General features: G+C 38.9%; 1 protein-coding gene across 1 annotated transcript in view; it reads left to right on the plus strand.

Annotated features, from left to right (window-relative positions):
* ADGRV1 (adhesion G protein-coupled receptor V1) overlaps positions 1 to 17446 on the plus strand; it is a 273565-nt gene that overhangs the window by 98475 nt on the left and 157644 nt on the right. Inside the window, exons 68-75 of the mRNA XM_050986466.1 lie at positions 432 to 648; positions 1740 to 1979; positions 4024 to 4173; positions 5030 to 5503; positions 6241 to 6384; positions 7307 to 7478; positions 7855 to 7990; positions 9595 to 10442. Of these exons, the coding sequence (XP_050842423.1) occupies positions 432 to 648; positions 1740 to 1979; positions 4024 to 4173; positions 5030 to 5503; positions 6241 to 6384; positions 7307 to 7478; positions 7855 to 7990; positions 9595 to 10442 (2381 nt within the window). The remainder of the gene's footprint in view (positions 1 to 431; positions 649 to 1739; positions 1980 to 4023; positions 4174 to 5029; positions 5504 to 6240; positions 6385 to 7306; positions 7479 to 7854; positions 7991 to 9594; positions 10443 to 17446) is intronic.

Here is a 17446-nt window from a genome sequence, read left to right on the forward strand (position 1 = left end):
CTGCAGAGCTAAAAAATCACTTAAGGGAGAAAATCACCTAAAGAGGAAAAGATGATGTTATATTACAGTGTCATAGTTCCTGTTAAATAGTATACAATCATGCATGCAATCAAATATGATATTTAATTACAATATAAGAAATGTTGGTGTCAACAGTACTGCTATGAAGAATAAAATATTTTTCCATATTTATGTTTAACTTAGTGCTAGTAGAAAATAGAATAATGATAGAATTTCAGAATTGTGATATCTGAAATATTTTTATTCTATGCAACTAGAAGGAATCTTCTACACTGCACCTATGGAGATGACTTCTTTATTCCTTTAAACACATTCAGTTGGATGCATGATGGAATTACTAAGTACAGTTCAAATTTTTTTTTCTTTTCTCTCAGATATCTCAGAATGTCTTTTTTTTTTTTCCTGTGCAGTGAATTTGCAGAGCAATTTGAACTCCAGCTGACAGGAGCTACTGGTGGAGCCGTCCTGGGGCTCCACCTGGTGAGCCAGGTCACCATTGCGAAAAGTGACTCTCCCCAGGGCATAGTCCGATTTCTCAACCAAAGCCAAATTATTCTTCCCAACCCTGATGCAACCACAACGGTGTCCCTGGTGGTGGAAAGAACTGGGCGGTTGGTGGAGGCGCAAGTGGGTCTTGCCTGTAAAAGACTAAAACTTTTCTAGTGACTATGTCAAAAAGCTCCTTCATTTTGCTTTGAGAGCTTTCTTAGTGACTGATTTCTAATAGTATAACTACAGCTTTTTATTAAAAATAAATTGCATATAGCTGGAGTATAACAGAAAGTGTTGTTACCCTTTTAAAATCCTCTTTCTTCTGCTTCCCTTCTTTTATTATGGTATTGTGCACATTGTTTTGAACTAGCTCCTAATCCCACAAAAAATATACTTAACTTCATGTACTACTACCAGTTTAATTTAATTCAGGAAATTGCTTACTATGAGTTTTGCTTACTAGAGTATTTTTTTACTCTATACAGGCCACTTATAAAGTGAAGATATAAATATAAAACATGGTAGGCCTTTCATAGTCTTGTCAAATAATTGGAAAATTTGCATTATAAACCATGAACTCTTCTTGTCCATATATAAAAATTGCCTCAATCTTTTTTTCTAGAAGTCTTTGGAGAAAAGCAGAAAATACTTAAATTAACAAAATAATAATTTTAAAGTCCTGAATATAACCTCCTTAAAAACAATCTAATTTGTGGGAATCACTGGATATGCTGTGGCTTTTAATCAGGCTGAAGAAATAAGGATTCATAATTTTCTTCATAATCTGAAGGATTAAAAACTTTTATGAGAGAAAATATTGGTCATTTTTAGATTTAACATCACACTTCAAAGGGAAATGGTTTTAATCATGAGCACTGATGTGGGAAGTTTTGCAAAACGAGTCATGAAAGAGAAATAGACACTGGCCTTTCTGATTCTTGCTGTATGCTAAAGAAATCTTAGTTTCTTTTCTATTATTAACATCTAGAATTTAATAAACTGGCATTGTGACTAACACTTTAAAACTCCCATTTATAAATTGACATGTTTACTTTTTCAAAGGCTTCTATATTTTGTCCATAGAATTAATTATGGCTATTTCGTATCCTGTATTAATAGCAAAGATTTAAACATAGCTAAGTACTTTTGGTACCCTCTCACTTCTCCCCTTGGGATGCTGTTATAATGTATCACCCCTCTAAATCTGAAACTGATCTCTTCCACAGATTAAGTGGGACATTTTGGGACCCAATTCAGAAGAGATTTTGTCTCCTCTGAATAGTGACATTGGTGACCCTGTGAATGGAACATTCTATTTTGAAGAAGGAGAAGGTGGTCTGAGAACAATTAATCTACAAATCTATCCTCATGAAGAAGTTGAAGTTCAGGAAACCTTCATTATTCGACTGAGCCTTATGAAAGGTGAAACAGAAATAGATTCTAAGGCAAACAGCATTACATTAATAGTAAGTTATTATCACTTCTCTTTCTTCAGAGATTTCTGTTGATATTGGTATTTATTCATGCAAAGTTTTAAAAATTAATCCCAATGATTACTTTTTTGATCTTTGTACTATTTTGATATGTTATGTTCAATTCTGAAAGAAAAGGGACAGAGAATCTATCAGTAAAAATTGGAATATAAGCAGTGAGCTGGCTCTCCTATTTGCAGTTTTTTAATAGTTCTCTATGGAGAGAGCATGGATTGAACCTACATTTCTGTGTCAATATATTTGTCATCTGTTGGGATTTAAACCCAGCTGGAAATTAAACCCCACTCAACTGCTTACTTTCCCCTACCCTCTCTTGTGAGAGAGAGACAAAAAGCAGCATTTCTGAGTCAAGATAAGAAAAATTTACTTGAAAACACCAAAGAGATGAGAAACAAACAGTGACAGCAATAACATTACTGACAAAGGTATACAACAGAGGGGGTGATTTACACACAGAAAGGTGCTCACTGCCAAAGCTCCACTGAGATAAAGACAAAATGTTTTTTTCCCCTGAGCAAACAAAAAACAGTGCTGAAACAATCACCACACACACTCGTCCTCAAACATGAGACAGTGAAAAACAGTGATGGACAAACTCTCCAGGCTAGACCACTTGGCCTGCACCAACCATCATGTGTGTGTGGTAGGTAATAGCGATATGAACATGCCCACACAGCACCAGGCTCTGACCTCTCAGAAGTTGCAAGGAGGACTTTGTCACTCTTGACATCTCTTCAGAGGAAGGGAGAAAATCTGACTTCTCATAGTACAAGAGAAATGCAGATGTTTTTAAGGGTTATCACAGACAAATCAGCTCCAGGGATACTGCCACTGAGGAAATATTTATAAAGTTGCTGTAAGAAGCCATCAAAATAATCTCTTCTAGAAATGGTATTTTTATTTTATTATCTGGTCTGAAAGGTGTTGATGGAATTAGCTCTTATTTCCACAGTCCCCTTAAGGAAGTCATGTTACCCCAAATTCCTTTTGCAGCTAATGGTTCATTGTCTCTGTCCCCCTGGGAGCCTCTCAGGAGCCCCTGGCCAGGCCCGAGCTGGCAGACACCGGAGGAGCAACCCCAACGTGGCTGACTGCGGGGAGACATCTCTCATGCCCCGAGGGTGCTGAAGGCAGCCAGGCCAGTCCCCTTAGCAGCAGAGGAGACACCAGAGACATAGGTGGAAAATAAAGGGCCAACTCTAAGCAGGGGTTAATCCAAGGTTTTATTCAGGAGCTCTGGGGAGCTCCTACACCTCAGGGGGACTCCTGCTGAGCGCCCCAGGAGATGTGCCCAGGTTACATATAAAGGGAGGAGGAAACCAAAAGTAGATAACATTTTACCAACCAATAAATGACCCAAAGGGATGGGCACTAAGGGATAGACACTTAGGACAGCGTATAGGGCAAGTCTCAGGGGGCTGACCCCTGGCCTCTGGCTAATCGCTCGACGTCTTGAACCAAAGCTTCTAGATGAAGGGGATGGGATGCTGAGTGATTGACAGAGAGCCAGGGTGGGGATTTGGGGATGATCTCATCAAGGGAGAGGAATTACATGGGTAAAGGGAAGGGGGTACAGTCTGGGGTAAACTATTTGGGAAAACTATGGGGATACAAAGAACAAAACTACTTCAAAGTATTACAAAGTATAAAAACACACTACAACAGTTCATGGAGATGGATGTGGATGAGCTCTTTTCCATAGTTCTGAGTTTGCAAACTGATAGTGTTAGAAGAGTTTCTGTATACTAATTCAAGGTGCCTGAGTATTTCCTGCTTTAGAACAAAAATATTCAGATGTAGCATTTGAAATAAAACTCTGTTCTTTTCTTTCTTGGACAGGGGAACTGAAAACTGAAAAAGGGACATTCAAAATTTCTCTGCTGTTTTTGAAACTAACAGATATGTGCCCCTGTAGCATCTAGCAGTGAAAATATCAATAGTTTGAACAATACAGCTCATACTACATTTCTAGTTTTTTAAATATATGTTTTTTAAATATTTTTTTACCTTTTTACAGATAGAGAAGTTTGGTGATCCAAATGGAATTGTACAGTTTGCTCCTGAATCGTTAACAGAGAGAAATTTTGCAGAACCCTCAGGAGATGAAGGGCCACAAAATATTACACTGTTTGTCAAACGAATTCAAGGCATTCTGGGGAACATAACGGTACTCTCACTCTTTTCCTAATAGACAATGTAATCTGAAATCATCCCTGGTGTTGATGTGTGGAAAAATATCTCATTCTGTGCCTTTCAACTGCTTGTTTCTCAAATTATTTTTTTTTTAATGTTGCCTTTTAGTCTGAATTTAGGAAGGGCTTAGCCCTCGTACTTGTGGTTTGGAGAGTAAAAGTCAGTCTTCCCTGGTCAGGGGAAGTAAAAGAAATACAATATTGCTGTACTGCTCTCATTTTCTTTCTCTCCCAGTTTGTTTTTGGTGGGAGAACTAGAGACAGTTACTTTCATAGTGAGTTGTCTTTGACATCATTGCACTTTTCTTTTTTAGACAGAATCAAACTTCCTCAGACTTTTCTGAACCACCAATGTAAAAACATTGGTTTTTACCTAAAGTTGTTTAGAAGTCAGTGTTTTAACAGGAACTCATTCAATTTAAAATAAATTGATCAATTAATAGAAACATCTGCTGTGTTTAATGAGAGTTCATTTCTTTCTTATGGAAGAGGAATACTGGAAAGAGAAAAAAAGCAAGGATGTTTTTGTGAGAAAAGAGAAATACTTTTGAAAAATGTTCATAAATTCCACATAATTTTACATCAATCTTCTGAAACTAGATAAAGGAAATATTTATATTCTTAATACTATTAATTAATAACACACTCTTTTGAAAGACAGTCTATGTGATAGGATGCTATTCCTATGCATACCCAAAACAATTGTTATTTTACCCATTTAAAAGCAGTCTGTTCCATATCCTGTCTATACTGAATCCTGAATTTGCAAGTTTCTGACTTTGGAGGCAATTTTTCTTTCTTTTATGTTTGCATTTTCTATACTAATTTCAGGTTTACTGGAAAATATGTAGTGAATCTGACATCACAGGTGACTTTCTTGAGACAGAGGGATCTGTTGTCATTGCTGACCAGCAGAGTACAGCTGAGATAATTATCTACCTGTTACCTGATGATGTTCCAGAACTGGATGAAAGCTATGAGGTACAGCTGGTTTCAGTGGAAGGTGGAGCAGATTTAGACCATGAGAAAGGAGTTTCAAAGATCACAGTGTTTGCAAATGATGATCCTTATGGAGTGTTTGCCCTGTACTCTGATCAACAGTCAGTATTGGTAGAAAAAACCCTTGATCGATATGTTCAGATTAATGTGACTCGGCATGCTGGGGCATTTGGAGAAGTGATGGTTGAGTACCGTGTCATATCCCCTCATGATGAAGCACTAATTGAACCCAAGAATGAGGTGGGAATCCTCACAATAAAGGATGGTGCCAGCTTTGGAGTAAAAAGAGTGCCAATAAGCAACCAGGTGTGTATTACTCTTTTAGCTCCCATGATATTTGTCATTTCCCTGTGTTTCATCACAATACAAATAAGATAAAAAACTCTCACTAATATCGACTATGAAGAAATAGAGAGTCTTGGTCTTATAAACTTCCTCTTCATGAAGTAGAACTGGATGTGAAAACCAAATTTTCTGACAGTAATTGCAAAATCACTGTTATGCATGTGTTCAAATATTTTATGTGTCCTTACATTGTTGTTTTGTGTTACTATGAGTTCAATATCTTATTATTATATGAATGCAAATACTTTCTTAAGTTTTTTTGCATTATAAATAGTGATCTGTCATTTGTGACCAATGAAGAAAAAGATAAATGTACCTGCAGTCTTCTGTGTTTCCTTGTTGTTTGTCATTTTTATCACAGTCTTTTATCCATTCCTACATGCTCTTACAACCATCTTAAATATTTTTAATCCTAAGGATTAAAATCAAACAAGGCCCAGTGTGTCAAACACAACTTTTTAATATGGCATTAGTTGCTTTACAAACTCATATTCCAGCAAACTGCTGGCAGATTACTTTCACAATATTGATGGCTTAACTAATTCTTTGAGAAACATAATCAATGAAACACTTGTCTTGAAAATGCTGTTTTGTATGTAAGCAAATAAGAATCTGCAGGTTGCTTTGTTAACACTGTTGGATAATATTATTAGTGGAATTAAATTTCTACCTTTTAAATTAAATTCTCTTTCTCAAAGGCATTTATTTTACTGGGCTTGAATTTTACTCTGGAACTTACTAATGTAAGCCTGGTTAGAGGAAGTGCCAAGGATGTGCCTAAAATATTAGGAATAGCAAAGTCTGCTGTGCTGCTTATTCCTGAGGAAGCTGCCAATTCACAGGTCAGTAGCCTGGTTGTGATGTCATGTTCCTATCAAGAAGAAAGGTACACTTCACTGCCAAAGATACCTGTTATAAGAACTCAGTGAAGTTTTCATTGTAATCAATAAGATGGAAGAGATCATTCTGTTATTACTTGCACTGTATGTTATTCTTTTCTCTGTAAAAAATTCTTATAGAAAAATTCCATTTTTTATGTCAGGCAAAGGCATGATGAGATTTTAACTCTTAAATTTTATTGAAGTTTTTATTTAATGATTTTTATTATCTTTAAGCACTGTTGTAGTTTTTAATTTACAATTATAGCTACAACAATTAAAACTTAAGTCAAATAGTCATTCTGAATACACTGTTTACAGAAAGACTGTTGTATACCATATGCCACCATATATCCATTTATCATTGGTTTTAGAATATGCAAATTATGTTCACTCCTATTTGCTGCTCAGAGAAAAAGAAAAGTAGATCACAGTAGCAAGAATAATTTTGTGTACAGTGTCATGAGGTAACGACTTACTTTTCACTGGATACATAATTAATAATTTATTTCAGACCTAATTATATATATATCTATATATGTAGATAGAGACTAGTACAGTTATTACCTGTGAGCACTGAGGGCAGGCTTGATTTAATTTTCTTCTAAACAAGAGACAAAGATTGTATTCACTGTTTTCAGTACAGTGAAATGTCACTCACAGTTGTTTCTTTTCCCTGCAATATCACTGCCAGAAATCTAAAATTTACAAGTATTATTAAAGAGCTCATATATTTATATGTCCATAGATACATGCACAGATATATTTATCTAGATACATGCATCCTTACTGTAAGATGCCCATTTTACAAAAGGTACTATGCTTTACTGTATGTTATTGTCCATTTTTATTCCATTTTCTGATAAAATCTACTACGTTTCCACAGGTTGGCTTTGAATCTGTGATATTACGACTTACAAACATTGTAGCAGGGACAGGCCATGCTGTCATAACCAGAAGAGGAGTTTATGGCTCTGTTACAGTTAGCTGGATTTCAGGATGCCCACCAGACCTAGTCAGTGACTCTGTTAAACTAGGCAATATTACTCCTCCATTTGGTGAGTAATTGCTGCAACAAGTTATGTACAGCTACAAGGACAACAGCTATGACAGCTGCCTAAGTGATAACACCTTTTAATTGTTTATACCTCTGCATGTTTCCATTATTAATGAAGAGTTATCAGAATGAAGTAATGTGATCCAATTTTTATCTGTAAAGGACATATTTACTTTATGAGAAAAAAACAACTTTTCTTCATAGACATAATGCTATGCCCCTGAAGGACAGTTTTCTATAGGAAAGACCCTTATCATGAAGATTTCTTCACCTCAGTGGAATGGAATTGTGACTAAAGTTCCTATGTCAGTGTATTTCCAGGTAAAAATAGAATTCCTCTTTAGTCATTTTGACTGTCTCAATCATTCTCCTTTCAGGTACTGTTATATTTTCCCATGGGGAGGAAAGTAAAGTGATTTCATTTCAGGCTACTCCAAGCCTAAATAAATCTGAGACATTTGCCATCACTTTAACAGCAGTGCACAGCAATGTGTCTGGTGGGGCTCGCCTGAGGTAAAGATATTATTTACACTTTTGAGTTGCACTGATGCTGTAAGATATAGAGGCATATACCTCATATAAATCCCTATTAAATTATAGGTGAGCTAGCAAATTGATAATCTGATAGCTTTTTTGATAATTTCTATGTCTTGTCTCACATGGAAACAAATGTCAGTACTGTAGATCTAATCTGTCTGAAACTGAGGCTTTTCTTCAATTCCAGTCTGTTTCCTGGCATTGGGATCTGAGGTACCTAGAATGTGTCTAGAATGATGGAGACAGTTAGGAAAGACAGCTAGATTGAAGAACCAAGATCAACAGTTTTAACCAGGAAGCTGAAGAATAAAATAAACTGCCAATTTTCAGTGTCCCTAAATATCTATATTTAGAAGATCTTTGACAACAACCATTATTTTAAAGAAATCAAATTAAATAAGAAATGCTCTAAAAATGACTAATTTATATTAAACCCCCTCTTTATTCTGAAAAATTAAAACATTACAATCAATGTAGTTTTTTGTCTCAAACTGTTATCTGTTCTTCAAACTATTTTCACTCTTCCTTATTGAAGATGAAAATGTATAAAAAATGGGCATGGAGTGATACTGCTGGGAGAAAAGTATTGGCTTCACCTTGTTAAAATTGAACTGGCAAATCTGAAGGAAATCAGGAGTGAATCAGATGCCTAAATTCCTCAAACGGGCCCTTTCTCCTAGGTTTCTCCATACTATGGACTCGAGTCCTATTTACTGCACAAGTCAAATACCTTGAGTGTATGAGAATAACATTTCCTAGAAAACTTAAGACTGCATCCCACAAGCTGTAAAGCTCACAATTACTTTGAAGGTTTTTTGGCTTCCTAAGTGGAGGAAGAGTCTCATCTGTTAGCCAAATCTACTCACTGTAATTGTGCCATTTGGTAGCCTCTGGCATTGAATGATGGTTAAGTTCTAGAGAGAAGGGGATGACACAAGATTCAGCAGTGTCAGCCTAATATTTTGTAATAAGAAGGGAATATATTTGACATGAACAAAGTAAAGCTCAAATTGATATTGATTACAAGACTCAGATCTGAAAAAAAAAGTACTTTGTGTAATATTGTAAAGAGGCAGTACTTCAAAGCCTAACTGTATATTTTAAAATAACTTCCTCTCCTTCTCTAGCTTCCTGGCTAAAACTGTAGATCTGCTAGCATCTGTCTACTTCACAGCTTTCCCTTGGTACAGGAGGTTTGTTCAGTGTTTAAAACTGGTATTACTTGTAGTGGCTATATTATATATTCCTATATTATGTTCACAGTGGGAAGGAAAGTAAATGCTTTGCCTCTCCATTTTGTCAGGAAGACCATATTTTATGTATCACTTACTCAGTATCCTGTCCTGACTTACAATGCATTAAGCACGTGGAGGGCTGCTCAAATTTTACAAAAGCATTTTTTAGGGAACCTCTTTACATCTTGCTTTTTATGATTTCTTTTTCTTCACTCTACTGTTACACATTTTTTAATCTGCTTTCTTACAGCCACCATTGATTGCTCACTGAAAATTATTACGCTTGATTGTTCTGCTTTTTATTATTTGTATTTCCCTCTCAATGTGATATTGTTTCCGTTTCAGATCAGGATTTACGATAGCTAAAATTGAGCCAATGGGGATCTTCCAGTTTGATCTTAACTCAAGATCAGTTTCAGTTGAAGAAGATGTCCAGGTAGTCAGACTACATGTCCAAAGATTGTTTGGTTTTCAAAGTAATCTTACTAAACTGACATATCAGACCATTCCAGGAAGTGCCAAACCACTAGAAGACTTTATACCCATCTACAATGGAGAGCTTATGTTTTTACATTTTCAGACAAATGCGGTGATAGAAATATCAATAATTGATGACACTGTGTCTGAAATACAAGAATTTTTTTTTGTAAATTTGACTTCTGTGGAAATTCTGGATGTTCAACCTGCAAACCTTGACTGGAGTCCCCGTTTGAATCCAGCTTTCAGTGTTGCAACAGTTAATATCCTGGCTAATGATATTCATCCTGGAATACTAAGTTTGGGGCCAGAGTTTATTTATGTTGAAGAAGATACAAACAACAATATCTCCAACACAGCAGTGCTTCAGATCAGAAGGACCAAGGGATTTACTGGTGATATTAAAATTACTGTTAAAACCTTTGGGGGAGTGAGTGCGCAGAGTGGAACAGATTTGTATCCTTTTGGAAATGTTTATGGAAAATCAAACTTCACATGGGCAATGGAAGGAGAAGATTTTGAAGAACAGACAATCTCTCTGACTTTGCTGGATGGAGAAACTGAAAGCCAGGTGTCCATTAAAATTTTTGATGATGATGAACCTGAAGGACAGGAATCATTTTATGTTTTCCTCTCAAATCCTGAAAATGGAGCTCAGATTGTGGAAGGAAAGGATGAACACGGATTCACTGCTTTTGCAGTAGTAGTTATTGCAGGTAATATTATTTTCCCCAGGAAATGAGTAGATATATTTTAATTAAATAATATCCAGTAAATAACTATATGTTGTCATAGCAATTTTTGTGTAAAATTGGAATCCTATATGATAATAAGCCGGGTATTGTATTCCTAAATCTAACGTTTTCCAGATGAGAGGAAGCATCTAATGCACAAAGCCCCCTTAGCATCCCTTAGCAGTGTATCTCAAAATACATCTACAGGTGCTGCTTATCTTTGTTCTTGTCCTTTTTGAAGAGAGAACACAGAGTGAAACGGGTGTGTGGTGGGTTGGAGACAGAGATGACCACACACCCGACATTCCTGTGGCAACAGAGAGCGTTTATTGGTTCAACCCCTCTTTATAAAGGGGGTATTACTGGATAGGTCATTAATCTGATCTTTTAACATGGCCCAGCTCCCAGACAAGTGAGATGTCTGCAGCTGAGGATGGAACGTAATTGGCTGAGGTTCCTGTCTGTCAACCCAGGGGGCAGCTTATGGAACCAGCTGGGTTTCTTATTTATATCTGTATTAATTGCTCAGTACAAGCCAGCTTGTACTGTGGCATACTGTGACATCTCCTCTTTTCTTTTTTTATTAAAAATTGGAACCTGCTCTATGTCACCCATCCATCCACAAGGGCCCTTTGCAAACTGGGTGACAGAAGGTAGGATGGAGTTAATGTGCACGAGGCCTTGTCTCACTGGAGCTGCAGCATTCATGTCTAGGAGCTCTTAGGCTAGAACTGCTAATATTCTTTCAGGCAAACTTGTCACAGGCTATTTTCTTAGAAGTTACTACTTATTTCTAAAAACAAGAAACTATTTAACTGGTAAACCATTTAATCCTTAGAACTGTTAGAGAAAAACCCAAGTACTAGAAAAACAATCTGTAAACTGAAAAAACAGTTTGTAAACAGGAAAAAAATATTTGTAAACAAATGAAGTCCTTATATGAACTGTCACTTCCAGAGTCCCAGATTTCTGTGAGGTAGGTGATCAAATGTTCTGGTTACATGGCTCTGTGATGTCTGTTGAAAGGTCATCAGGAGGATGCTGCCTGTGATTCCAAGCAGGACATAGTGCAGGCTGGATTCATCTGGCAGGTATCCAGTGTGTCCCATTGTCTGTTGAAATGCTCTGATATCTCTGGCCCTAGATAATAAGATCTCAAGGATCTCCCATGTATTGTTAAGGAGGTCTCTCACCATTTCCTAGGGTGTGGGCAGCTAAACATCACAGGATGATGGTAGCGGTAAGAAGTAATTTAAGTTAACTAGGTTTTTGGTCTTTTCTAATACTGATACACATTTGATTGAAAGACATGAAAACATGATAGCACCCAGGAATTAAGGAGGGTGTACATTCACACCAACTTTTTCCCCCTTTTTTTTAATAACTAAAAGAGGAACAAAACATGGACTTTTGAACAACATTAATAAGGTGAGACAACTATGTATATGTTTTTCTATTACCTAGGGTTTGCTATTGCTAAGGGGCTTCTTTTTCACAATGTGGACTTGAAAGAACCTCTTCCAGATGAGGCTTCCTGGTTTATCTCAAACAAAAAAAGTTTAGCTTTTGCAAAGTTTGCACAGAATCATCTATGTTTGATGTTTTTCCGTCACCAGGCAGGTTCAGTGCTTGATCAGGGCCAAGAACTTGGCTGGGAAAGGTTTTTCCTAATTATATTTTAGAAAACAAGCCTGTATTAGTATCCACTGCAAAAATTCTTTCACATGAACAACTTATTAATTATTAAAAAAATATAGGCATTTTAATTGTTGTCAGTTATTATGGTAACTGTGTGAACAATATACTTTTCTTCCTTTTGTTAAAAGTGTGAAATTTGTTATTGACTTAAATATGTGACTTTTAGCTTTTAAAATGATGACAGGTAGCAAATTTTCAGTTAGAAAACTTTGCAACTGAAATTTGTTTATGACATTATTAAGTCAGTATTTTCGTGTTTGCTTTAATAGATCTAGAATGTTAGAATGAACAAATTCTTTGAGTTTTTCAGGTTGATCTAGTTCATATGCTGCTTGTATTGTGTTTATAGTTAATATTAGTAAATTTTATGTTATAAATTCTAGGATCTATTTAATCAACAGTAGTCCATATTGAAATATAGACATAATATCTTCCTAGTAACTGTAACAGAATTGCCTAACAAAGACCTATTAATTTTGGTTTCAGCACATGTAAACAGTAATAACAAATATTGTACTACGAATTCTAGGACATATTTAGCAAACAGCTCTGCCTACTTATAACCTTTGCGTGACATCTTTATTACAACTGCAATAGAACTGGTTAACATAGTTACGTTATATGAGTCAGTTTCACCTTAGCACATGTAAATATTGCAGTTCTCCCTCTTGGGGAAGGGGCTATTAAACTAGCCTGATGTTCTCCTTCATTTAGTATCAGTTTGTAAGTTTGTAGAGTATGAGAACCTTAGTAAAGTTAAAGCAGTAGCAGGTGGTGTAGCTCTGCTGAGTTATGTCGGGTAGGTATGCCTTTGTTGGTACTGCTTTGGCTGGGGCTGCTAAGTTCCTTTGTTTGCGGCTTCACTGCCCACACACAGGGAGCTGCTGAATTCCCGCCGGGCTTGGTGAGTGAGTGGCTCTAACCCGCCAAGTGATGGCTGTGCCATGTGGCCAGCACCATTTTTTTGGGCAGGCTTGACTGCTGCTGTTACCATGGAACCACACCCCTGCATGCCTTTTCCCGCTGCCTTTTGCTCGGCAGCCCTCCCGCAGGGCCTTCTCCCATCCTCTGGGAAACTTACAGTTGACGGTCAGAGATGTAGAAAAGCTTGGAGAGGCTGCAGTGGTGGCAAGATGAGGCACGGCTGCCGGCAACAAAGCAGCTGCACTGTTCTCATGGTATTCTGCAGGGGGGCGATGGCTTTGGCTTTCTCTGCTCGTATCCCTTGTGTCCCTTGCTGGCATATATTCCAAGGAAGGCTGTACCTCCAGCAAGGTAGTGCGGCGACTTCCATGTACGACGTCTGCAGCAGTGCCTGGTGATATAATTCCCCGGCCTGCCCATGGAGGCAGGGTGAGAGGTCAGAGGCACGGCTATGCTCCATGGAGGTTGGACTGGGGGCAGGGCCGCCACCCCCCATGGCACTTTGGAGCTGGGCCACTCGGTCTCAGGAGGATGCGGCCCTGGGCCCGTGTGGGAGTGGGGGTGCGAACATGGCGGCACCGGGGGGAGCTGGAGCGGACACTACGTGGTCTGGCCCTGTGGAGAGCGGCAGCATTGTGTGTGCCCCAAAGGCAGCGGCATAGTCCATCCCGGCACAGAGCTTGGTGCAGGCAGTGGAAGGGTGGCTCGGGGGAGCACAGGACACTGCGGGATGGTCCCGGGGTCCTCAGCCGTAATGATGCCGTGGCTCGACCCGGGAACAGTTGTGCGGGGATCTGGCGCCGCACAAAAGGTTTGCGGTGCAGCCACAGAGCAGATGAGCCCGGTTCAACAGTTCTCTGTAGGCATGACGCACCCCAGCACCTCCAGAGCTGTACAGCTCGCCGGGCCCGTGGCAGACCCATTACTCCATGTGGCTCGATTGTGTAATCTGTTTCGCCACCTCCCTGGGTATTCTCGGCAGCTGTGGCACCGGCAGTCCGTGGATTCTCACCACTCCCCAGGGCAGGGCCACTCACCACAGTCGCTTCGCAGTGGCCAGTTGCGGTCTCAGTGCAGTAGGGTGCCTTGGGAGAGCCTGGGGCCGTCTGAGGCCGGCGCAGAGGAAGGGCACAGAGATGCGGCCGCGCTGTCACCCAGCGCAGCTTGGCGATGCGGCATCTCCCTGCCACCTTGCCTTGTGAGGGGGGAACACCCTACCGGCAGCGTGTCCCAGTGTGGGGTGGCCCCGTGGCTCTGCGCCAAGGCAGAACACCCGGTCAGCGTATTGTCCCTGTTTGGGACAGCTTTTCAGCTCCCCATGGCGATTTCATGGGGATCTGTGTCCGCTTTGCCCGTCCTCCTTCCCCACTCATTATTTAATTGTTTTAATAAGTCCCTGATAGTCCTTCATGGCCTTTTAACATCCACGGCTGTGTCATCACCCATGGACGCTGCTGCAAGTATATTTTGTCCAGGCTGCTCCCGATTTGATGAGTCTAATGAGGTCCCTTCAGACACATCCAGTTCATGGCTTTCGAACCATGTAAGCAGGGCTAGCGGAGCCCGCTTGTCATTATTAATCCCTCTTTTTTTAAGAAAGAAAGTCCATACCTTTAGTGTCCTCTGGTGCAGAAGTCCAGGCCCTCTGGACTATTCCCAATGGTGATTCCAATCCATAAAGGGGTTTGAAACCATGCAACACAATCTGCTAGCTACCACTGGGATCTTGTAGCAATTTTCTGTTGAGCGTGGTAATTCCACTGCTGTACTGCTGTCTCCAGCTTTCTCCAGCTATCATGCCATTTGGATTACTAGCCTTTACTGGCTTTCTCTGGCTATTACACCATTTGGATTAGTGGTCTTTACCAGCTTTCTCCAGCTATTACGATGTTCAGTCTCCCCTGCTCCTTGCGCAGAAAATGCCTGAATTGCATCATGTCATGGGCTCCACATGCAACATGTGTGTGGTGGGTCAGAGACAGAGAGGACGGCACACCTGATCAGAGAGGACGGCACACCTGATGTTCATGTGGCAAAAGACTGGTTATTGGTTCAACTGCTCTTTATTACGGGGGTTTGATTGGATAGCTCATTAGTCTGATCTTTTAACATGGCCCAGCTCCCGGACAAGTGAGATGTCTGCAGCTGAGGATGGAATGTAATTGGTTGAGGTTCCTGTCTGTCAACCCAGGGGCCAGTTTATGGAACCAACTGGGTTTCTTATTTATATCCGAATTAATTGCCCAGTACAAGCCAGCTTGTACATACTGTGACAGCTGAGCATAACTGTTTTTTTAAAGATGGAGTAGCATTTCAGGCTCATTTGGTTTTTTGCCTTTTTTTTTTTTTTTTTTTTGTTCCTGGGATGTGAGATTCCCATCTCAGCAGATCCATGACTTCCAAGTTCAAAGAGTAAGTGGGATACTTTATGGTACAGACCTGTGACTATGAAAAGAGTCACCAAGTAACTTATGGTATGAAAATGCAAGTGTCCAAGAACCTGTTATAGAACTGCTGGGCTTCCATTGTTTATTCAGTATTGTACAAATGATTTCTCACACTCAAGTGCTGCATTCAGACCAAAACATTTTCTGTAACTGAAAATACCGACCACTTCTTGACAGTTTATGGCACAAAAAGATCGCTGCCTTTTTTTGCTTGGTTTGTTTCTAAAGACCAGATGATTTGTATTTTGACACTTCAGGTACTTTGCTTTCTCAGGATCCAGAATATTTTAAGCTTCTTTTACTTTTTCTTTTACCTGTTTTTTTTTTTTCCCTTTTCCTAACTTAGTCTGTGAAACATGATGTTGAAAAAGAAAATGTCATGGGACATTTGAATACAGGAAGACATAGTTCCCACTGGGACCATAAGATTACCTAAAAGAGGAGAGACATAAAAATTTACTGACCCATTATTTAAATAATGCATTATGGCAGCAGTGCTTGATGGGAGACAGTGAATATAAGTTGAAATGAGATTTCATTTGAACCTGGGCATTTTTTTCTATTATGTACAGAGAGCCAGTGGCACAGGTTGCCTGAGGAGGTTGCATGGGCTCTCTCCTTCCCTGGAATTTTGTCAAGCCCCAAACCTCTGAGACATATGGTCTGATTTCAGAGATAATTAAGCTTTGAGAAAGGTGTTGGACTAGAGACTTAAAGGGCCCTTTTAACCTGAATTACGTTGGCATTCTGTCAGATGTATTTAATGTACTTAGTATTTTTAATTTAAGTCTTTCTCTTTTACAATGGATAGAATTTGTACAAAGTAGAATAAACAGTTTCTTTTTTCATTCTTTACTACGATGCAGTTCATACCTGCAGTGTAGGCATCTTCTGCTTCTGGGGATCGAGGACAGGAATTAGCATACTCAGTCACCAAGAGTTTTTCTTTCAGTCCCTGTGCTACTGTGAGAAGGTGATGTCAGAACTCCAGTTTCCCCTAGCTTTTAAACAATTTTCCCTGAACTTAAGGTGTCCCTGAACTTTCCATAGCCTCAGGTTGATCCTGGCTGTGGCCAGCTCGCTGGCTTGCCCCGGCCACTGGACCCCCACTTTTAACTGCAGAAGTATGTTTATAGACACATGTAATTTGTATTGAATACCACAGCTTGTATTGAATACCACAGAAGTGTATTAATATGCTCTAGAATTATTCCTACAGTATAAAGTTCCATAAGTTGGAACATGAGACAACATATTAAGGAGAAGGGTTAAATATTCATGCGCATAAGAAAACACACAATTTCTGTTCATCCTATTATAAATATTGACTTTTAGTAAGTACTGGAGTGTAAGTAGATTGCCTTTTCATTTCTAGAGTAAAGCCATCACTACCTGCTAGGAGAAATCCTTTAGAAGCAAGATTTGATCAAGCACTGTGAAGACATTAGTTTCCCCTCATTAACATTGGGAATTTTTATCTTCCACTGCTGTTTTTCTGAAGTTACTTGCATTCCCCTCAGAAAAATGTGGTGTTTCTCAGCTCATTTGTTCCACTTCTAGAATAAAGATGCAAGAGAAAAGCTGATGTAATAATCTATGAAAATTAATGGGTTCAACCACATCATGGATAGGATGAATAAGAAAACTTAAGTTACATCACTGGAAGCCCATCTTTACACATTACCTACTTTATATGTTGAGGCCCATTTCTGTTCTGACAGAATGTTTAATATTTATGATAAGCATAGCTGGAGTGAGTTTCTCATAAGGGCTTACAAGCAAGGCTTATAAGCAAGACTTTTGAGATTGTTCTGGAGATTACTTTAACACTTAGTTTCTTGAAGTCAAGGAACACAGAATTCAGTCAGTTTGTTGATTGCTGCTGAAAATACAAACTTACATGCAAAAACGGTGCCA

Source organism: Serinus canaria, chromosome Z (assembly GCF_022539315.1).
Source record: "Serinus canaria isolate serCan28SL12 chromosome Z, serCan2020, whole genome shotgun sequence".
Lineage (NCBI taxonomy): Eukaryota > Metazoa > Chordata > Aves > Passeriformes > Fringillidae > Serinus > Serinus canaria.